Source organism: Stegodyphus dumicola, chromosome 3, assembly GCF_044657685.1.
Source record: "Stegodyphus dumicola isolate Sdum_Otavi_A_Nest chromosome 3, ASM4465768v1".
In the NCBI taxonomy this organism is placed as follows: Eukaryota; Metazoa; Arthropoda; class Arachnida; order Araneae; family Eresidae; genus Stegodyphus; species Stegodyphus dumicola.
This window is the reverse complement of record NC_140770.1, coordinates 67539140-67563885: the sequence shown is the minus strand read 5'-3', so window position 1 is coordinate 67563885 and position 24746 is coordinate 67539140. Positions and strand designations below refer to the sequence as shown.

The 24746-nt window shown below is 34.4% G+C and overlaps 1 protein-coding gene across 1 annotated transcript in view; it reads right to left on the bottom strand.

Moving 5' to 3' along the window:
* The window catches only part of LOC118198214 (transcription factor 12-like), a 154467-nt gene that overhangs the window by 116855 nt on the left and 12866 nt on the right, over positions 1-24746 (bottom strand). Inside the window, exon 3 of the mRNA XM_085812975.1 lies at positions 24525-24630. Within this exon, the coding sequence (XP_085669101.1) occupies positions 24525-24630 (106 nt within the window). The remainder of the gene's footprint in view (positions 1-24524; positions 24631-24746) is intronic.

Genomic DNA, 24746 nt, shown 5'->3' with positions numbered 1-24746 from the left:
GCATACATAAGGAAAAAATATGTGCATTAAATTTCGTGATGGTATGTCATCATACTACTATAATTAATTTTAGGATTATGCCAGAGAAAATTTCTTGAAATTTGGAAATATTATTTACTAATAATAAATAAATTTAGAGGGAAGAAGCAACATTAAATTATATGAATAACATAAAAATAATTACTTAAAAATTGAATTAGAATAATCAACGATATTTTAGCGAATATAGTTATATTACATGGCTAGCCTAGATGACTGATTACTATTTTTTTATTTTACTGCAAAATGGCAAGGTATTTATTAAAAAGAAAAAAAAAAAAAAAAAAAAAAAAAAAAAAGGTAGTATACGGTAAGGCTTTGGCACGATTTTGAAAATTGTCGCCAAGACCAAAATGACCCGTTTACTGCGCATCATGATGTCGCAAAATCCCATTATTATTCTAAACAAAGAACGTCTATGTAAAGAAGAAAAGGTTCCATACAAGTAAAATGCTATTACGCCGTTAGAATGCGGAGGGAAAATTTGTCAAGGGATTTGGCGACGGAACCTGGCGGCCAGAATTTCTCTCTTCGCGATGTGTACAGGAAATTGAGAAACACGTGTTAAGAAGAAACGCTCTTTGACAAAAAGAAAACTACGAAAATCCGTTTTTAAAATTATTGCGATAAATCCACGCAATAATTTTAAAAACGGATTTTCGTAGTTTTTTTTCCCCTGAAAATAACTAATCCATGAATTAATTTACTTGCGCCAAAAAATATTTTCTTTTCCTTTAGAGTTTAACCACTTGCGCTAAGACTAAACTTTACGGTTGCGGTGCCGTGCGCTACAATATAACAAGCGGTAAAGTGTCTCATTTACGCCGCTCCGCATCTGCGAGTGCAATCTAGAGCTTTAACTCGAGAAATAAACAATCTCGTTGTTAGGCAACGTGTGCACCACGTTATTTTCATTTTTGCGATAAATGCTTATCGACGTGGTGTTCACGTCGCTCACGGTTTGAGACAAAAGCATCTCGACGTGCGTGGCACGTCTTTTTAGCGCAAGTCGTTCAAGAAATTTTAAACGATATTCATTTTATGAACTCTTGATAACGTGACCTTCGAACTTCGACACCAGTTTCGATCTTCGGCGACAGATATATCAGACATGCACAGCTGTTTCCCTCTATGATGGAACGGAGCCACGTCTGTTGCAGAAAAGTTTTTCTTCTTTACAATACATATTCTTTGATTCTAACCTCCATGGTACCGTATACTAGGATTAAACCCATTTTGTTTTATACGAGAACAGGTACTTTCTTTAGTTCATGCACTGCACATGCGATTCTCGAGAATACTGGAAACCAAAAGTTGCTTTGCCTTTCTAAAAGACAATCAAATTGGAGCTGCGAAAATTGGCTCTATGCCAGCTACCCGAATGACACTCACGTGATACATAATTCGCCAAAAAAGTTATCTCTTCCGACGTCGGCGCAAAAATCGCTTTTTTTGGCGGCATCGTTGTATGAACTTCCCTGACTTTTCCACATTTTGACAAAAATACTTAAATTCCCTGACTTTTCCCTGAATATTTTGGTCAATTTTCGAATTCCCTGACTTTTCCCGGTTCTCCCGGTTTTCCACGTAGCGTGGCAACCCTGTTCCAATAAGCGACTATTGCACCAGAGCTGATAAATTGTTCTGTATTATTATTTTAAGTCTCACTAGATGTAAAGAATAAGTTTTACATTAATTCTTAGAATTTTGTGCTGCATCTTGTGACCACAGTAACAATTAATGAAAGCCAATAACTTGCTTTAATATTTAGAGATAAGGTGAGCAGTTAGTTACAAATAATTAAATTAGGTAGTTAAATACCCTTAGTATTTATAGATTTACATAACCACTATTAAATTTTATTTATTTTTAAAAAACATTTGTTAAAAAAAACACTATTAAAATCATATTCTAATAACATTTTACAGTTTAAAATCCATGTAATTTATGATAATTGATTTTTAAATTGTATTAAGATAATTACACATTAAAAGCTACAAAAGACTTACACGTCTTTTTAATTTGAGGCCTTTCCAGACATTTGGCTTAATTTATATCAATTTTCTTCTCTTTAAACATCTTTTCTAACAATTAGAAATCTGTTTCAATACACAAACCAGTGTTCACACTAGTTTCTGCATGCTTTATCTCCTAACTTGCATATCTCTTAAGTGTACCTAACGAGGTTTTACTTGATCTGATAAAAGTTATAGAAGCAAGATAAAATTTAATGGAACAACTTGTCGTTAGTCACCAAACTCATGATGCATAGCCAAGAATGTATAGTGAAGTATAGCTAAATTTGATGATGATAGCCGCTAATTTTAAACTCTATTGTCGTAACAAAGATACCGCAAAACAAAGGTGAAATTTTCAAATTTACAGATTTTGTAAAGAAATGTGGAGAAGCAGTAATAAATGATGATGATATAAAAGAAGTTTTTCATTGTGATGACAATGCTTTTCTATCATCAATCAATTAATGAATGGCGAAATCTGTAGTATGGTTCTAAATCCAGAAAATACCGCTACTGATAGTGAAGAAAGTGACAGAGAAGTTACTGAAAACGAAAAAATTTCGATTGACCAGTTGGAATTCTCGACACAGCAGTTACAGGGCTTCAGCAAAGTAACTAAACAAGAGATTATGTCTGTCTACAGAATTAAAGAGAAAGTATTAGCACAAAAACGAAGAAACTTTAAACAACTTTCATTGAAAGAAACGTTTAATAAGATAAACAAATAAATATTAAGCATTTTTTGGTAACTTTTGATACCCCTTTAGATCATAAATACTTCATTATTTCATAAATCGCGATTTCATAGTTTTAATTTTATAATTTCTACATGCAATCTTACTAGATTTAAAATGATGATTTAATATCCGGAAGAATCCCAGGAATTGCCGAAGTCCCGACAATTCCGGAATTTGGACTGTACAAGAAAAAAAGTAACATTCTTATTTGTCTTTCAAATTTATTATATTATCATTTATTCATATTTCCATTACGTTTATTAAGAAGATATACTGTAAGACCAATTATTTTCGCTAGGTTTTAATTTAATCGCCAGGAAGATTCCATAACATGGAAATATTCAACAGTGTGCTCTTCTGTGGTAGGCAGGTCCCAAATTTTAATTATTTTTTTCCCCCAAAAAAATGCGTGATTTAGGGGGAAAAGGAGTCTTTACTGAATAACTAACATGTGTAATCAAGGTTACACCAAAACCAGCATGTTTAAAGACGACTTTTCCATTTTTGGCGGAAAAATCGCTTAGTTTGATGTGTTGTCTTTAATAGGCAAGAATGGTCGACGGGATTTTCCTTAAGTACTTTAAAATCTATCTGATTTGCATTATAGTGATGAAATGGAAAGAAGTTATAGTAAAGGTTAAAATTATAAATCACTGGTTAAAAGCTTGCCTGATTATCCCGAGTTATCTCGGGTTCATATATATTGCAGTTAATTATTATCCCGAGAAAACTCGGGCAAAGCAGAATTTGTTAGTACGATTTCTTTTATCACGGTTTTACTCGGTCTGGAGGAAATGAAAGGAAATATTCAGCTTTGATTGGCAGTTTGCCAAATTTTGTTGGTTGCACGGTTTTTTTTTGGAGGGACTGATCATGTGTTTTCCTATTGTATAGTATACGTTGGCTTGTGGATTAGTAATGTATAAAGAAGGATCCATGCGTTGGAAAAAATAAAATAATGGCGATGACGGAAGATAGCGAAAGCGATGATTTTTCAGATAGTGATTAGGAAAAGGTGGGGAAAAAATCAAAAAAAAAAAAAAAAAAAAATCAAATCCAACGAGACAGTGCACTTTGTGCTCCCGTGAAAGAGATTCCAGCGGTAAGCCAGTAAGAAAAGAGACCAGATACCAGTGTAGAACGTCCTGTATCACTCTGTGTTGTCCCTTGTTTCAAAAAATATCATACAAAGATTAATATTCAACGTTTTTTCGTTTGTCCGAAATAACTCGGGATAGTAAACTAATATTAAAAATAAATGCTTTTACACCTTCAAAAAATTAAAAATTCAACTTAAAACCTACATATTTTGATTTGTTTCATTTTGTTGTATTTAATAATAAAATAAAAAATGTGATGATTTTTCAGAATTTTTTTCAAAAAAATTTGTAAGGGAAGCGGTTAATATGCATAATAATAACTCTGCACATCTTTGAAGAATAATTTTCTTCCTCTTTATGTATTCACTTTCTTTCTTCAATACATTTCTTCTTCAATTTAGAATTTTTTTAGCTAACTAAAGATTTCTGTCATTCTAAAAAACTAAATGCATTTAGAATGTAAAGAAAAAGCTTAATATTCACAACAAATATGAATATTTATAAAGTTTAGAAATCGCAAAACTTTTAGAATTTAGGAGAGCATTAGGCAGCAGAATTTAGGATGCACAGAGCATCAGGAGGGAAACTGCCTAGCACCAGCCTTGTGTATGATGCATGGAGATGAATAGGTGATAAGATTATATATGATTATAGGTGATAAGGTGAATCTTTCAAATTGTCAGTTTTTAACTTCTTTATTAATAGAAAAACTCTTTTTTATCAATGCTTGTCTATGCAAAAAGATTAGAAACATTTTTGATATTTTCCCTATTTGTGTCTAGTGAAAAGTTGAGAAAATAAAGGGAAGATAAGCATGTTAAGAGAAAGACTATTAGTATCAGAAGTACAGCATTCAAACATTATGCTTTTATTGTCCTTCCAAAAATTCTCCAGAATGTAAAAAATTCATCACAAACATTTTGTAAAATACATCCATTATGTGTTAATACAATGAAGATGTTTGTCATTTTGTCACATTTTTATGCAGCCTTCTAGGATTGTGGGTCTGTAAATCTTGCCATCAAATCTTTTTACATTTTTCAAGTTGCAATGTTTTAAATCATAAAGAAAAATTAGCCCTACCAATTCTGTTACAGAAAAAAGGCAAGAAATATTTCGAAAGAAAAAAAAAATCAGTGTAAAATTAATTTTATATATATATATATATAAACTGGTCCATATTCTGACAATTCTGAATATTCTGAGACAATTACCGTAATTTCCGGAAGAAACGCAGCACTCGAGAAAAATGGCGGGAAAAAAATTAAAATTACACAGAAACACCGCATTAGCGTAAACGCCGCAATAGATTAAATTGCGCGTGACATCGTCGTGGGCCGTATAGATGCAAAAACTCAACCTAAGTCCTGATATATGACATACCAGTTAAGAAAAATGCATGAAATGAAACCATAACTCAAAAATAAATTAAAGGTAAGAAATGTATAGCTTCTGTGCCGTTTAGAGACATTTTCAAAAATTTTCCGCTTCCTTCTTACTTAAAAACTATCCAACAAGTACTTGTACTCAAACTGATGGGATCTGTATTTGGCAGAATGCCAAGAAAAATCCGTTCATGCTGAAGGGGAAATACGTCAGAGTTCGTTATTGCGAGGCAGGGAGTCGTGTCCACCTTTGAAAAAAATTTCAGAAAAGGCAGGGGTGGGGAGAGGATGGGTTCTGGAAGATTCATCGAATAGCAGAGAAGAGAGACTATTCAAACTGATGAGAATGTTGATTTGAAAGGGGGAAGAATGTTATTGTTCTGAGATCTCATTTAGGGTGAATAAGGCATGTAGGTCCGTTCAAGGGAAAGAATGTAAACAAAATAAACGTTCGCAAAAAGCAACTGAGTGGTCTTTTGTGTGGGAACAGCACCAATCTATGCACAATGACAAGGCCATCCAAACTATGTACAATGACCATCATAGGAAATATTTTATTTTTAGTGCACCTAAACGCCATCCAAACTATGTACAATGACCATCATAGGAAATATTTTATTTTTAGTGCACCTAAACGCCGCATGGGTAGAAACGCTGCACCCGCTGAAAATTTAAGTTTTAAACACGTAAACGCCGCGGCGTTTCTTCCGGAAATTACGGTACATGGGGAAAATTCTTAACATCATAAATTTAAAAGAAAGAAATTTTTATTTCATTACATAGCTATTTTCATTTTGCTATGAACTGTTTTGTAAACTGTGCTTTATAGCATTTATTACCTTATTTATTTTTCAGATTCAATATACTGTATAAGTCATCAAAATGGAAATTAATATTACTTTATAATATGACAGCCAAAGTTAAATAAATAAAATAAAAATAAAAATGTTTTATTTTAATGTCATCCCTTAAATATAATTTCAATATATTACCATTATTTTAGTTAAATTTATCAATGTTATAATGTATAAAAAATTGTCAAAAAATTCCCATACCTTCGAAATAAAATTTTTCTAGAGAAACTGATCTTAAAATCGCCAAAACGTTTAAAAGTCACCAAATTTAAAGCTGTTTATTAAAAGAATTCACATCCCCAAAAGTGAAAAGTTGTTTTAGAGATCTTCATTAGGTGTTGGTGTGTGTTGAGTTATGGCAAAGCACACGAGGGCTATCTGCCTAGCTCTTCATTAGAAAAAAAATTAAATGATTTTGAAATGCTTGTTGTGCTGTTTTACTCCTTGCTCAGAAACTCCAGTATTCCATCCTTTATATTAAAAATAGGAACCAATTATAACTCATGAACCCAAAATATTTGTCAGTGAAAAAATTCGAAAGATAATCATATTTGTCAGTGAATTGTCAAAAATATTCATCCAAAATGATAATTCACACTCAAAAAAGCAGTCATAAAAAAACAAGACAGAAATTTCAGATGATTAAAATTAAGGAATATTCCAAAAAATCTAAAGACTTTTAAGGACCGTACGAACTCTATTACATTTCATGAGAGGATTTCTTTTACTAAGCTGAAAGAATAAAAATTATACGGTAGAAGACTAAAAAAATCTGCCAATCTTTTGAAATCTGGGCAGCTTCTCCGACAGCAACAGAAAATTCAGTTAATACGATAGAACAGTAAACCCTAGTTGAATGCGTACTTGCAGAATGCAATTTTGCATGTACGCATTATCTTAAATTGTCTCCCTTTAATTTGCCCAGTGCAAGGATTTCAATTATACACAGTACAATGCAGAACGTCGGCTATGCTGAGATAGTCCTCTTTAAATAACTAGTATAAATTATTTTTTTAATTAAAAACACACAAACTTTAGAACTAAAACTAATACAAACAATACTTTTAAAATAACAAAGAATAAAGAATACCAGTACAATATACCAAGTTGAAACCTAAATTAAAATAATCTCTTTCAAGCTGCTTTTTTCTGCAAAAGTCAAACTAACTTCTTTCAGATCTCATATATTACTCAATTTCTGTTCAATGGTCAACATTATTAATCCATTAAGACGATTTTGAGTAGATACAGTTCTTAAGTATTTTTTTTAGTTTATGGCTTAAATTTGGCCACATGTTAAAAAAGGAAATCAATTTATGAACATCAGCTGGACCTTTATTCTCTTTTAAAAGTAAGAAACAAGGCCTATTTTGTCAGCCAATTCTAAAGCATTACGATTGAAGGAATCACCATCTATTTAGATATTTTTCAGACCTTTACAATATGCCAGTAATTCATTTTTACAAGTCTTTAAGTCTGTGGATATTGCATAAAAATTCAAAAGAATCATTATGATTATTCATTAGGTTGAATCTCAGCTCCAGTGCATTTAATCGCCTGATCTTTAGTACAAAAAATAAATAAATAAATAAAATAAAAATTCTATTTTATATTTTTCTCTTGAATCTTGTATAGGTTCATCTGCACTTTCCTATGAAAAATTTGGTTTTTTAAATCAAATGCGAGGACATGGTGTAGTAAATTCAAATTTTTTTTCTATGTCAATTTCATTAGCTGATTTTTCAGCTTCATTGTCAAAACTCATCCAATCTTCATTCTTTAAAAGAGTAAATGAACTATTTAGTAAAACAGTAACTAGGGATAAATCAAAATCTTTTGACTGAAGTAGCTTACTTATCAGATTAATACGATTCAAAAGTTTATACCAAATGGCAATCGAACATAAAAACTTAAATTGTTTTATTGTGATCAATAAACTGCAGGCCTCATCTTGAATCATATTATCTATTTCTACATTTTCATAAATGCCTAATAAGCATCATAAATATTTTCTATTTCAAGACTTAAAAGTTTTTAGGGAATCTATACAACTTTCCCAACAAACACTTCGTAGCTTCAAAGTAAGAGTTTTAAAGTTTTTTCTTAATATGGGCAACTGAAAAGTCAACGATGCAAAAGTTTATATATCTTTTGAACATATTAAAAAACTTCTCTGCCTGCTAGGAAGACTTTGCCATACTGTTTACTACTAAGTTCAGCGTATGGCTGTTACAACGCATGTAAATGCCGAGGAATTAAAAATGTATTATTTCTTGATTATACTTCCAATTTATGTCTTCTTGCATATTTGAACTATTATCTTAATCTTCACCTTTTATAATCAAATTTTAATCCATTTTTCTTCAACTCTTCTAATAAAACTTGAGATAATTCTTTACCAAGTAGATCTTTCAATAGGAAAAAAACTTAGAAAATGTTCATGAAAGTTGCATTCAAATCCCACATCTGATTGATCAATGGAAACATATCTTACTGCAAGTGTGGTTTCTTCAACCTTACTCGCACCAGAAGTACAATTAAATCAAGAATAACTGAATAATATTTAACTTTTGAATTTGTTTTACAACGTAAAGGCCCATTTCCATTAGTACGTTACGAACGCGAAATGTCATTGGCAGAAACGCATACGCAGACAGAAGACCATTTATACTATTGCGCTGGACTTAAGCACGTGGAATTTCGGTGGTCGATTGCATTTATTGCGACCAGATGTCTCTGTATTTAACTTACAGGATTTGGTTTCTTAAGATATTTAAATTTTATGTAATTAGAAATTTTTATTTCTGCTTATGAACTGTGAAAGTAAAGTCAGTTTCACTTTTTTTAGATAAATTTTTAGATAAGTAAGGTTATAATACATATTATGAACATCTCTAATTGCATAGAAGCTGGAGTAAATTTTTTTAATTTTTTTACATTTCTAGAAGCCTTAAATATTAATGAAATAATATATATATTACTAAAACTAAAATGTACTGTTACTGAAAAAAATAAATAACTAAATAAAATAAAAAGGTTATAGTTCAATATAGAATTAAAAAATAGTTGGTACTTTAAAAATACAGAGCAACTGTAAAGAAAGGTTCATAATATTTACACAAAATTTGCCATGCAAGATTGCATATTTTTAAAATATGCCCAAATTTGGGGAGAAAGCAGGCAATATATAAAATTTTAGCATCTATTTCTTCAAGGTCACAACTGGATAATTTATTAGAAATCTCCTTTGCTTTAAAATGCACTATGCCCAGTTATATTTCATGCATAATCCATAAAATATTATTTTTAATTAAAAAATTTTTAATTCATATCTCTTTTTATAGAAGTTATAAAAACAAGCTTTTTCTCTAATATATATATAGTGTTACGAAATGTCAAGGCGCGGTAAGGAAGCTTCTATGCAAAGCAAGTTTAGGGTTGCCATAAAATGCCAAGGGAAGGCCAGATTGCCATATGTGCAGAGAAGTCGCCCATTTGGCGAGAAAATTGGCAATATACATGGACGGATGGAGAACATTCTGGAACGAATTCTTACTGGCTTGGCCCAGAATGTTCTTGAACACAAGCCGAAAGCTTTATAAACCCTGCTGGTCCACAGTCAGTTAGTGTGTGTGCCTCATCTAGAATGCGAGATAGTTGGTGTCTTGTCTAGCGAGTCAGTTCGTGCGGAGTCGATCAAGTTAACAGCCGGGCAGCGAGTGCCGAGTGGGTAGTCGAGCACATTGAAGAGTCCCTTAGTGTATCGCAGTTAGTGCATCGTTGAGAGAGTGTGTTAAGCTCTGGTAACGACTGAAATGAAGAGTTGGGAGCTGTGCCGTCGAGTGCATCGCGAGTTGTGGCGTGGAGAGTCTCGAGAGTACGTGGAGATCCGAGAACGACCAAGCAGAGTCGGGAGCTGTACTCTGGTGCTTTGCAGTGAAGCTGTCTCCACCGTTATTGCCTGACAGTATGAAGACTGTGTCGCTGATTATGTCAGCGTGTTTATAGTAGACCTTCGATGACTGTAAAAAGTGGCTTTGGAGATGTCCTGATTAATATTGGCTAAACAAAGTGTGTTTCGATACTTTATCAAGTGTTGTCGTTATTCACTCCAAATCCACACGAACCCTGTATGAACATGAAGGAAGAAAATAACATAACAACTGGTGTCAGAAAAGAAAAATGCAACAATTGGTGTCAGAAGTGGGATTTGCGAGTGAATGCCAGTGACCCGCCAGCAGAGGAAAGCTATGGTGGAGGAAACGAAGATTTTGATGGACTTCTTAGATGAGATCAAAGCCGGACAGGAAGAGATGAAAGCCGAACTGAAAGAGTTAAAAGCCGGATATGATGAGATAATAGCTGGATATAAAGAGGTGACAGCTGAGATCAAAGACGGACTGGAAGAGAAGAAAGCCCGACGAGAAGAAACAAATATTGGCCAAGAAAAGGTACGAGAGCAACTCCAACTCCAGGTGAAAATGGAGTTTGCAGAAGATAATGGAGGCATAAAAGACACTGTGGAAATGAGAGAAGTGGCAGTTGAAGAAATAAAGGATGAAGAAATGAAAGAAGTAGCTAACTGCCCAAGAAAGATTAAAACTGAACTGCCCGAGAAAAATTAAAAAATGATGGATGAAACATCTAATGGGATTAAAGGAAAAGAATGAAAACTTGAAGAAATAAAAGACGGGAAAGAAGCTTTTGATTCTCAAGTGGCTGAAGTAGAAAGAAATGAAAATGCAACTGTTAAGTTTGTCAAAACTGATAGTGAAGTTACGAAGTCACAGGCAGGAAGTGTTGAACCATCTGAAAGTGCAAGTGATGCAGAGATGAGAGAAGCTAATGTGCAGCTTATGCAGTGTGCTCCAGTATTGCAAGAAAATTCCCCCACTTCGCAAACTATATGTGCGTCTCATACTGCAGGTTGTGCAGACAAGGACTTTATTCTAAACCAGGATGCTTCTGTTTGTAAAGAATTAGGTTCCATTCATGACTCTGATGCAGAATTTGAAGCTGGTTCCCATAAAACAGGGAATAACAAGTACGTACCAGCTGCTAAAAATACCGAGGTAAACTGTATGCATGCTGCAAAGGAACAAACTGCTTCAGATTTTCCTGTGGATGAAAAGTCTGAAAGGACTGAATCTTGATACTGTGATATGCAAAACAGAAGTGCATCTGAGAACTGCAGTGGTAAAGTATTTGACCCGGGTATAAATTATGGAAAAGTCTGAGACTGAAATTCATTCAGAACTTTAATTTGTATAATTTAAAATTCTTATGTGTTTAATTTGTGTATATAATTTGTATATAGTGTAAATATTTGTTTCCTTAGCTATGTTATCTGTATGTTTTAAAGCGTTTTGATTGTATCGAATTTGGCTTCTGACCAAGGGTTGTACTGCCCGAGACGTGCAGTCCTTGGGATGGGGCAGTGTTATGAAATGTCACGGCGGCGCAGTAAGGTAGCTTCCCCACAAAGCAAGTTTAGGGTTGCCATATGTGGCGAGAAGTCGCCCATTTGGCGACAAAATTGCTGATATGCAATGGACGGATGGAGAACCTTCTGGAACAAATTCTTACTGGTTTGGCCCAGAATGTTCTGGAACACAAGCTGAAAGCTATATAAACCCTGCTGGTTTGCAGTCAGTCAGTCTGCCTTGTCGAGAGAGAAAGTGTGCACCTTGTCCAGAGTGCGAGTTAGTGTGTCTTGAGTTAGTCTGTGTATAGAGTCGATCGAGCTGACAGCCAGGCAGCGAGTGCCGAGTGGGTCGTCAAGTGCACTTAAGGAGTCTCTTAGTGTACTGCGGTTAGTGCATCATAGAGAGAGAGAGCGTTGAGCTCCAGGAACGACTAAACCGAAGAGTCGGGAGCTGTGCTCTGTGTGCCTTCAAGTGCATTGCGAGTTGTGGCGTGGAGAATCTCGAGAGTACTTGGAGTTCCGAGAACGACCGAGCAGAGTCGGGAGCTGTATTCTGGTGCTTTGCAGTGAAGCTGTCTCCATTGTTATTGCCTGACAATGTGAAGACTGTGTCGCCGATTGTGTCAGCGTGTGGATAGTAGACCTTCGACGACAGTAAAAAGTGACTTTGGAGCTGTCCTGATTAATATTGGCTAAATAAAGTGGGTTTCGATACTTTATCAAGTGTCGTCATTATTCACTCCAATTCCACACGAAGCCCGTATGAACATGAAGGAAGAAAATAACATAACAACTGATGTCAGAAAAGAAAAAACGTAACAATATATATAAACACACATTAGGTAAAGAAAATGGATTATTTAAGCCATTCCCGTGCTTCTGCGGAAGAGGACTGAATTTAAAAGCAATTATTATAGTAAGTTTTTTTTTTAATGTTTAGGGTATTAATACTGTCTCATGTTAATTGGTAGTGAAAGTTTAGAGCTGGAAACGTCCCAGCACATGTATGTACATTTACACAAAATTATATACATTATAGCAAGAATGAAAACTATATATGTAGCGTATTCGGAAACTAAGTACCGTTTCATTCTAGCGCCGTCGCAGCGCTGTGGTAGGCGTCCAGCGCATGTGCTGTCTTTTCTTGTTCACTGACTTTCAATTGTCGCCATTTTGGTTGCTCTCTGTTGTGTTTTCAGTTTGCTGTGCACATTCAAAATGTTTAAGACAATTAGTTCTCCCGCTGAACTGTGAGATTCGTGCTGTGATTAAATTTTTGAACGCGAGGAATGTTAAACCGGCCGAAATTTATCATCAAGTGACAGAAGTTTACGGTGAATATGCGATAAGTGATGGAATGGTGAGAAAGTGGGTAAGAATGTTTAATGCAGGTCAAACAAATGTCCACGCCGAGGCTCGGAGTAGTCGGCCTTCTGTTGTCACCGATGATTTGGTAAGGAAAGTTGATGAAGCAATTCATGAGAACAGACGCTTCACAATGACAACTCTTTCAGAGGCATTTCCACAAATTTCACGTACTGTTTTGTTCGAAATTGTGTCTGACCGCTTGAATTATCGCAAACTGTGTTCCCGATGGGTTCCAAAAATGCTCACTGATGTTCACAAAACAAAGCGACTTGGTAGTGCCTTGACATTTCTCACGTGGTACAGTGATGAGGGAGAAAACTTTTTAAACCAAATTGTGACAGGTGATGAAACTTGGATGTGTCATTTCACACCAGAATTGAAACAACAATCGATGGAGTGGAGACACACTCATTCTCTGAAAAAACAAAAGTTCAAAGTGACAATGTCATCACAAAAAATCATGTGCACTGTCTTCTGGGATAGGAAAGGCGTTTTGCTTACTGAATTTCTTCCCAGAGGTGAAACCATTAATGCGGCAGGATATTGTGAGACTTTAACAAAACTAAGACATGCCATTCAAAATAAATGAAGAGGAATGCTCAGTAAAGGAATTGTGTTGCTCCATGACAATGCTCGGCCCCATACTGCTGGTGTCACTCAATCGTTAATTCGACAGTTTCATTGGGAGCAGTTTGATCACCCGCCGTACAGCCCGGACTTGGCGCCGTTCGACTATCATTTGTTCCTGCACATGAAGTGCGAGCTTGGTGGCAAGAGCTTTGGATCTGACGATGACACGAAAAATGCTGTGGAGTCGTGGTTATCAAAACTGGCGGGAAGTTTCTTTGACGATGGTATACAAAAACTGGTCACCCGCTATGACAAGTGTTTGATCATTAGCGGAAATTATGTTGAAAAATAGTTTAAGACATGTATTTTCATGCAAAAATAAAACTGGATTCGAAAAAATTGTTTTACTATTTTTTTTTTCTTCAAAACGGTACTTAGTTTCCGAATACGCCTCGTATATATATATATATATACAGGGAGCATGCTTCAAATTTGTATCATATAATTTTTTTTTTCGGGAAAAATTTAAATAAATAAGAGCATAAATAAAACATTACATTTAATGCATATGTAGTATCTGTAAGTGCGACACAACCACCAGAGGCCCTCACCGATGCACCAGCAGCGAGGTGAAAGAGGAGTATGACAGAGACTTTCTTCCGCTATCCCATGCGAAGGTGGTGAAATGTCTGTTTACAAGTGAAGGTGTAGAATAAGGAACTATAGTTTTCCACGCGAAGGTGGTAAATTGACTGTATAATACATCATCAAGGTGCTAGTAGGCACTAATCGGTTATGTGATAAGACTGGCTAAGGCTATACAGAATCCTGTTTGTATCAAAAGGCACTTGTGATTAATCTAATTTGTACCTTCTTCTGATTATCTTTATTAAATGTTCTGTGGTGTGGAAAACAACGTTGGAATTGTTATTTAGCATCTTCAACTCCCCCACTACAGAAAATCTGGGGGCTCTGACCACGATATTTGGATACTTGATATTTGGATACTTCATACTTGGATACTTCAGAGAAGGTACTGTGAAAACTTTGCTTTATTTCTTTCTTGAAGATAGTGATACTTTTGTTTTGTTTTTAAAATGAGTTTTTTAAATAATTTAAAGCAAAGTGATTTAATAGTAATTGCGTAACAAATTGGACAGACTGTTCCAGAAAATGCTAAAAAAGCTGACATTAGAAAAATTATCGAAAATTCTGATATTTTCAAAACGAACGTTGAATTTGTTCGTGGTGTCGTCAAATCGATCGCAGAGGATCGGACGTCTAAAACAAGTAATGAACACTATCTGTTAGAGATCGAACGTCTTAAATTAGCTCAAATTGAGAAGCAGATTGAGTTAGAAAGTTTAAAATCACAATCATTATCGAGTGATAGAGGAAACATGCAGACTAGTGTTGAAGATATCATTAAAAGCGTCAAAACACTAACTATAGCTGTACCCCAGAAACCGGAAGCTCTGCATTTGTTTTTTCAGTCACTTGAGAAAGCTTTTACTACTAAAAGTGTACCACTGGAGTTAAAATCAGAAGTTTTGATTAATTTATTAGGTGATAAATGTAATAACGTTTTAACGTATGTTTCTGAACAAGAAATTGCAGATTATGATAAATTAAAAACTCTAATCTTGAAAGAACACTAACTATAGCTGTACCCCAGAAACCGGAAGCTCTGCATTTGTATTTTCAGTCACTTGAGAAAGCTTTTACTACTAAAAGTTTACCAGTGGAGTTAAAATCAGAAGTGTTGATTAATTTATTAGGTGATAAATGTAATAACGTTTTAATGTATGTTTCTGAACAAGAAATTGCGGATTATGATAAATTAAAAACTCTAATCTTGAAAGAATTTCAGCCAACACAGCGTGAATGTTTGAACAATTTTAAAAATGCACAGAGACATTCATCTGAATCACATGTTCAGTTCGCGTCTTGACTCAGTGCAACTTTCAATTATTATTGCAAGTTAAGAGAGGTAGATAACTTTAAGAAATTGTGTGATCTTATTGTATCTGATAAGTTGTATGAAACTCTGGATTCTAAAACAAAGACACATATTAGTGTTCAGGACGGTCAAAGTTGGTTCCCACTAATCAGTTGGGGAGAGAATGTGATTTATTTTATTCATCCAGGGGTAAATCTTTAGTTGATACAAGTAACACGCGAATCGAAACTCCAGAAATAAAAAGCTTAAGTTTTCCAAAAACAATCTTAGAAAAGCTCAGAACAATTTCAAGGATTCAGGGAAGTTTGTAAATCAGGGTAGTAGTAAACCAGAACGTATTTGCTATGTTTGTGAGAATAAAGGGGAATTATTTCACTTTGCGAGAAATTGTCCCAAACAATTAGAAAAGAAGGAAAGTTTGTCTCCAAAAAAGGTATCTGGGTTAGAGATTGAATCGAATAATGCAGCTAGGAATAAGTTAGAATTTATTGAACTGTTGATTGATGGTAAGAAAGTAAAATGTTTAATAGATTCTGGAAGTGAATTGATAGTTGTAAAGAAATCTCTTTTTCAGAATAAATTATCAAATTGTTGTATAGAGCTCAAAAGTTCGTTTGGTCACGCGGTTAAAGCAGAAACGGCTAAGTTTATTTTTTCTTTACGCGAAAGCAAAAAACAAAAAGATATAGAAGCAGCGATGGTTTATGACTTGATAACAGACTGTATTTTCCCCCCCTTCCTGCCTAAAAATGATCTGTTGTGACCAGGTGACGATTACGCAATATAAAAATGATTCCGTCTCCTCGGAAAGGAATTTTTTGTCTTTTATTTCTGCAGCTATTGAGGGAGACAGCGAAACAGATTTATTGCAGATTAAAGATGAAGGATTACGCAATACTGTTTCCACTCTTATTAATGAGTATAAACCGTTAGAAAAGCCGCACAGTACAGACTTAAAAATGAAAGTAATATTAAAAGATGAAATTCCAGTTTCTCAGCGTTCGAGGAGAATTCCTTTTGCTGATCAAAAAATTGTTGATAATCAAATAGATGAATGGGTAAAGGATGGGATTATAAAGCCGTCGTGTTCAGAATATGCTTCGCCAATTGTTTTGTGTAGAAAAAAATGTGGGAAGACACGGATTTGTGTTGACTTCAGGCCAGTTAAATAAAAAAATAGTTAAGGATTCTTTTCCTATGGCACAAGTAGAAGAGGTTTTAGATCGTTTGGGTGAAACAAAGGTTTTTTCGACACTAGACTTAAAAAATTGGTTTTTTCATGTTCCAGTTGAGGAAAACTGCACTAAATATTTGGCATTTATTACTCATGCAGGCTTGTACGAATTTCTTAAAGAACCTTTTGGTTTGTGCATGTCCCCTAGTGTGTTCCAAAGACTTATTTATAATGTGTTTAGAGATTTAATTTGGGATGACACTGTTGTTACTTACATGGACGATTTTATTATTCCAGCACAAAATGAGAAAGAAGGTTTAGAAAAGTTGAAACGCGTTTTAGAAGTAGCCAAAGAATATGGTTTGGAGATTAATTTTAAGAAATGCCAATTTTGGAAAAGAAAAATAGAATTTCTCGGGTATGTTATTGAGGATGGTACTATTCGCCCCTCTACTGAAAAAACCAGTGCTGTTCAAAATTTCCCAGAACCCAAAAACCTTAAGCAGATTCAAAGTTTCTTGGGCCTTACAGGGTATTTAAGGAAATTTATTGCCTATTATTCAAAAATAGCGAAACCATTAAGTGATCTTCTTCGTAATGGAGCAGAATTCAAATTTGGGCCTGAGCAAAAAGAAGCATTTAATAAATTGAAAGAACTTTTATCCACAAGTCCGGTTCTTCCTATTTTTAAACAAGAAGCACCATTAGAGTTGCATACAGACGCAAGCAGTCATGGTTTCGTCGCTGTATTGCTACAAAAGTCAGATGATGTACAGTTACACCCCATTTACTTCATGAGTAAAAAACTAGTCTCCAACAAGAGAAGCTATCTAGTTATAAGCTTGAAGTTTTAGTATAGAATAGTATAGTAGAAGCTCTAAAGAAATTCAAGAATTAAGTTTTAGGATCTAAGGTCAGGATAGTTATGGATTGCGATGCTTTCCAGAAGACTATGTTTAAGAAAGATCTAACCCCTAAAGTGGCGAGATGGGTGTTACTTCTAAAAGAATTTGACTATGAAATTGTTCACAGATCTGGGCAACAAATGAAACATATGGATTCATTAAGTAGAAATGCTGTTATGATGGTTACTTGTTCTCAGGGAGAAGTTACAGCCAAAATTGCAGCTGCGCAAAGAAGTGATGAGCATCTCCAGTTGCTAAAATCCTTAGTCGAGCAAGGACTAAAGAAAGATTTTCTAGTGAAAAATGGAGTATTATACAAGTTTGACAGTGGTCGTGAGTTACTTGTGGTACCCGAAGCATTAGAGCTAGAAATCATACGTAGTATCCATAACAAGGGACATTTCGCAGTGTCTAAAATGGAAGATCTGCTGAAAACCGACTTTCACATTCCTAACCTTAGAAAACAAATTGAACAAGTTATTTCGAATTGTGTAGAATGTATTTTGTGCGACAGAAAACGAGGTAAGAGCGAAGGGTTGCTGAATCCCATACCAAAAGATAGTACATTCAAAAGTCGTTAATTCGGACACCCATAATCCGGAATGATCTATAATCCGGACCTCAAAGCTAAAATCTTTCTGCGCATGCGCCGCATTGACGCATGCGCATAGGCGTTTTACTCGTGCGCCCAAGAAATTTACGACTGTGCATATGCATCTGCGCAAGTGCAGAATACGTTTTCGCGTGCGCGTTTAATGTATAACAGACGCTATAAGCTAAAATTATCTAATTATCTATTTCAGTTATGTTGATGATTGCGTTGTTCCTTAATCTTCGAATTGGATCCGGCTTATTATTTTTTGCAGACTGTAAGAGCAATTTTCTAAAAGTAAGCTTGAAGTTTTGATTATGTCAAATAGAATTTCCGATGCTGGAGCTTCCAAAGGATCTAGAAAACGAAAGTATGTTTCGATGTCCATCAAACAAAAAAGCGAATTGCTACAAAAAATGGATAAAGGCATATTCTTTGTTTATCTAACCGTTCCGAAATCTGTTTATCAATTTCACGCTGCTCTGCGCGGGGGGGGAGACGTCGCGGCGCTCAGTGAACTGGAAGTTGATTTGTCAACACTATCGTTATCTTCAGAGCAGATGTTTTTATTTTATTCGGCTTATAATTCTTTACTAAATGTAGTATTTAATTTCGATGTACTCCGTCTTTGATATGATTTAAATCAAATTCCTCGTCATTATAAATACCACGAATACAAATCAAATAGTTTTCTGGTTGCAATTTTCTAATTTCGGCTATGCATAAGGTATGCTTTACGCATCCGCGCGTTGAAAGAAATGTTTAATAAAGTAAACAAATAAATATTAGGCTTCTTTTTTGGTAAATTTTGATACCCTTTAAATCATAATTGCTCATTATTTTATAAATTACGGTTTCATATTTTTAATTTTATAATTTCTGCATGCCATCTTACCAGATTTAAACTGATGATCTATAATCCGGAAAAATCGATAATCCGGAATCGCCGAAGTCCCGACGAGTCCGGATTAAAGACTTTTGACTGTATTCCTTTGAGCACTTTTCATATCGATTTTATAGGACCATTCCCGTCGACAAATAAGAACTACAATCACATCCCAACCGTGGTTAATGCATTCACAAAGTTCGTGTGACTCTATCCAGTAAAGTCTACATCAGCTCAAGAGGCATTGCAGAAGCTGAAACTGCAACAATCAACTTTCGGTAGTCCTTTGAGAATTATAAGCAATAAAGGTACGGCGTTTACCTCTAAAGACTTTGAAGATTACTGTAGTCAAGAGAAGACCCAGCACATATTTACAACTACAGGCGTTCCTAGAGGAAATGGGCAAGTGGAAAGAATTCATCTCACTCTGATTCCAGTCCTATCTAAATTATCCATAGATGATCCAACCAAGTGGTACAAATATGTTGGAGATGTACAAAGGATCTTAAACAGTACTAAAAGCAGAAGCACAAAGAGTTCTCCATTTGAGCTCCTCACTAGTGTTAAAATGAGAAATCGAGAAGACCTAAAGATTATGGAAATTCTCGAAGAAGAAGAAAGAAATATTATGATGAAAGATGGAGAAGATATGAGAGAGGAAGCAAGGAAAAACATTCTAAAAATTCAGGAAGAGAATAGAAAAACATACAACAAGAAGAGAAAAGAGGCACAAGTGTACAATGTGAACGACTTAGTTGCCATACAAAGAACGCATTATGGAGGTGGTCTAAAGTTAAGGCCAAAGTTCTTCGGCCCATATCGTGTAACAGCGAGGAAAGGCAAAGATCGTTACCAGGTGGAAAAAGTGGGACACCATGAAGGTCCTGGATGTACAACTACAGTAGCTAATCTCATGAAGCTGTGGACTTCTACTATATAGAACTATGGTGTGGTTCTTCCACACTTCTTTTTTTTTTTTTCTTTTCTTTTGTTTTTTTAAAATTTATTTTCAGGTGCTGTCTTGATGTTCCAGTGTTGCAGATCCGTGTTTTCGAGGACGAAAATGTGTCAGAACAGACGAGTTGTAATATCTGTAAGTGCGACACAACCACCAGAGGCCCTCACCGATGCACCAGCAGCGAGGTGAAAGAGGAGTATGACAGAGACTTTCTTCTGTTATCCCACGTGAAGGTGGTGAGATGTCTGTCTACACGTGAAGGTGTAGAATAAGGAACTATAGTTTTCCACACGAAGGTGGTAAATTGACTATATAATACAACAGCAAGGTGCTAGTAGGCACTAATCGGTTATGTGATAAGACTGGCAAAGGCTATACAGAATCCTGTTTGTATCAAAAGGCACTTGTGATTAATCTAATTTGTACCTTCTTCTGATTATCTTTATTAAATGTTCTGTGGTGTGGAAAACAACATTGGAATTGTTATTTAGCATCTTTAACTCCCCCACTACACATATAATAATAGAAATAAATTATAAAACACAAATATAGATCAAATTGGAACAAGAAACTAAGAAAGTTGCAGACAGGGTAGAAAATGCGTAAGGGATTCGACTCACGACCCCAAAAGTTAAATCATGTTACCGACAACTTTACCACTAAGCTATCGTCATACAGGTATGATATGGAATTTTGGCCTATATAATCATCAAGTAAATGAATTCTTAAAACTAAAATTTTTGGTCCTATTTCACCGTGCTGTCGTCTAAAAAATTCACAAGAGTTTGCTCTTCAGCTTCTAGGACATTTCTTACCAAAAACATTTTATCTTTTAAAGTGGCATTCTGATTGAAGTTAAACGCTGCTAAAAATATATGTTAGCCAAAAAGGTATATTTATAAATAGAGAAATACAAATTTAGCATACTTTTTAATGCAGTGAAATACTTAAAAGGCTATCAAATTTAATTTATAATTAACGTTTTTAGTTTTTACCTCTTTCAAAAGAAAAAATAACAAATCTTTTAATGCCATATCCAATTTGCTGTAGCAGTTTGATATAGTCAGATGTTCATTTTCATTATAAGTAAATGTGTATGCAGAACTAGGAAATAATTGTCAAGACAAATTTGGCTATTTCATGGACTTGGAAGTACATCTTTTTCACCTGATTTTCCTGACAGTAAGCACTGCTCTCTGCGAACTAGTATTGTAGTTTCAGTTATCTTATTTTTCTTTTCTTTTCTTTTTTTAAACTAAATTCAGCTGATTGCTATCTCTTTCAGTATGCAGATTTCTTGCCATAATGTTAATTTAGAAATAAGTATTTTTTAGCAAAACATTCTTTCCTTAAGCTAGAGTTCATCTCTACTTCAACCGCCATTAATTTTTGGAGACAACACCTGATTGTTCCTTTTTTAACCTCGTGACACCAACGCGTCCGCAAACACATGAACAGAAGTTGAACATAGTTGAACTTCATCCATCTGTCATCCATCATAGCACATCGACCGGATTGCAGATGTCAATCAAAGTGAATTTGCTCGCTGATTGGAGAAACGCATATACACCGCAATGCATACGCAGCAGTGGAAACGGGCCTTAAGACTTTATGTTACGTAACAGTCAAATAATTTCACTCTGAATGATTTTTCCTAAATATGTTGCTGACTTTTCTTCATTATTGAGGATTCTATAAAAATGTTCTTCCATTATTGGATCAAATTCAGCTAGCAATTGAATTAACTTCACAAAATTTCTGTTATTATGTTCATAAAGCTTGTCACTTGTACCCCGAAAGGCTAGAGAACTTTCACCTTGTGATTTAACAACTGGCATTATGCATAACATTACTCCATGTCAATATTTAATTTCAGAATTACTTGATCTTTGTGCAGCTGAATCTACCGTCTGACAGATGTCCAGCCTTTGTTTCAGCTCTGCCCATTATATGAGCTTTCGAGGCTTACCGCTTTTTTAATATCTTGCCAATATTTTTCCAGTTTCTATAACCCTAAATTTACAACTGAACTCAGTTTTGAATTACTAAAATGTTTGCAACAAAAAATATCACACAGAAACTTTTGACACTGAATGTACCAGCTAATCTCGTGACATGTATTCTCCATTTTCTAAAATTCCACGATTCTGTATTTAAAATCATTGAGTGAACTTAGAATGTTAAAGGTGCAGGTATAAATAATACAAACTTACATTAAAAAGAACTTTTCACATCTACTACACTGTAAATGTTGCATAAACAATATTACTACCATCATCCAAATGGATATGGTGGTTATCATTGCATAAATAAAGCATTGTTTTAAATCAAACTCTCTTTTATTAGAGAGTAAAAAAAGCTTGTTAAATCCTGTCAGCAGTGAGCATGCATTTCTCAATTTGCATCGCACAGTCGCGTATAAAAATACCCAGAACTTAGAAGCTTTTGTGTTTGTGTCTGCTATGCATCTCAAAATATATGAATGGCCAAAAGCCTGCAAATTGCTGTAGCATTTAATTTTATTATTCCTTTATTTTTTAGACTCAGGCAATCAGTATATATTTTTTAGGTTCCTTCCTTCAGTTGGTTTTCCCATCCCTAAATTCTGCTGTTGCAGGCAGTTGTCTATTTTGCCTACTGTCTATGGCCGGCCTTGGTAAGGGTTAACAGTAGTCCAAAAAAATTTGGAATAAGGATAAAAAATGCATAACAAATGACATCATAGCAAAAGGAAACACTGATTGCAGCAACATAATCATGGTAGTTGTGGATAATAATTTTGCTGAACTATGTTACTTTTGCTTTTTTGTGATTAAGCTTCGGTCAGTTTCCACAATTTTGTTAAGTCTTGTGATTGTTCAGCAAACCTAGAAGCTGTTCTGAATTCTTTGACAAATATGAGATTTTTGTTTCTTTTATCTTTTTATTAATTCCCTGAGTGGCACGACCCACCTTTATCCAATTTTGATATATTTTGTCACCTGGTACATATTAGCTTATAAGTTTAAAATATTTCTTTCTAAATATCATTTTAATGAAAGAAGTTTCTGAAAACATAGACTAAAATAAGTAATTATATAAATTTAAATACTCGTGTTTATATATGGGTCTTCCTGTGCAAATTTAAAAAGCTGTGCCATTCACAGGATTAATGTCCTTACTCTCTTTTGGGGGAAAGGGGGATTAAGGCAAGATGCAGATAAGATTTGTGTGCGGGGGGTTCAATGTTAATTTAAAAATATTACAGCAAGGATCAGCTTCTTACTGCAATTTGCATCATATATTTACTCAATTTTTTTAGAAATGTAATGGAAACAACTCTAAATTTCTAGACATGAAATATTTTGGAAAAAAAAAAAATTATTCGTACTTTAATTCTCACATAATGAAACAGTTTATGATCAAAGATCCATAATGGAAATGCTGTGTTAAACTGAGACAAAGTATTAGAATCAGACCTGGGATATGAATTTACAGGAATATGATTTCATTAACAAAAATACTGTTTATCTTTGGAACAAGAATAACAATATGCCAAAGAACTTGATTTGTCAGTTGTTACCTCTGGGAAAGAAACAGTTACCTTTGAAAATCATGTAATGAACACTTGCAAGTATAGAAAAGAAGGAAAATTGGAAGATCAGAACTTAAAGTTTATTCTCAAAGAGAAAGAACAATGTTGAACAAGGTCTTACTGTCATAGTAAGTATTTGGCATAATTTTCAGGCAGCCAAAGGAGACTTCATTTGTGTGCATACCTTTCCACATGTGCATTACTGTAGTGAATAACAAAAAAGCATCAAATAAGCCATAACTTTTTTTCTAATTGTTGGAAAGGTTATTGTACACAGCTTCAAGAAGTTGGATTTGATAAATTACAAGTAAACAACCATTAACATAATTTTATGATTATAAAACTGATGTTGCACGCCAACAGTTGAATATGCATTCAGACCTAAAAAATGGAGAACAGTAACATACTATAGGTCATCATGACACTATAGCAAACAGTTTCCCTATTTGACTGTGATACCGAAGAGCCTGGGTTCAAATCCTGGAGAAGGTATGGAAGCAAACTGCCTGTTCTCTCACAGGAGGCAATGGTGGCTGCCTATTACGAGCTTCAATAATAAAATGGCTACCTCTTCTGGCCTTAGTAGTGGCGAAAGCCTAAAAATGGTTAGTGCTCACCATAAAACAAAAAACATTGTGTATTAGAGCTTGTATAGAAGCAGAGACAAGTTCCACAGAATAACAATTTATTCAATGCCATTTTGAATGCAATTGCTAAAGATTTAATAATAATAATAATAATAATAACAGATTTCAACACCAAATAACACCAGCAGATTGTTAGCAGTGCATCTGGTAATAATTAAGCCCCAGATAAGTTTATATTTAAGTTTGCATTTCAAACAAAGTGAACCTACATGCTCTTAATAAAGACTTCAATGATTTTTAAAGTTGCATTTAAAATTTACATTAGTTTACATTTAAAAAAAGTATATTGGCTAATAAAAAAGATAAATCAACTAAAAAATTCAAAAAATTACCATCATAAACATTGCATCCCAATGGCCAGTGTTCTGTTCCATTTTCTGATGTAATTCCAATAGAGTCATCTAATCCTCTCACACCATGAGAATTTGGAAGTGCATCCTGAAAAATAAAAATGTACAACTTATTTCTGATCTACTTTCAGAAAAACATTTCTCGTCATGCCTTCAATTATCAAGCAATACAATTTTATTATAGTAGCTTTGCATATAAGATGA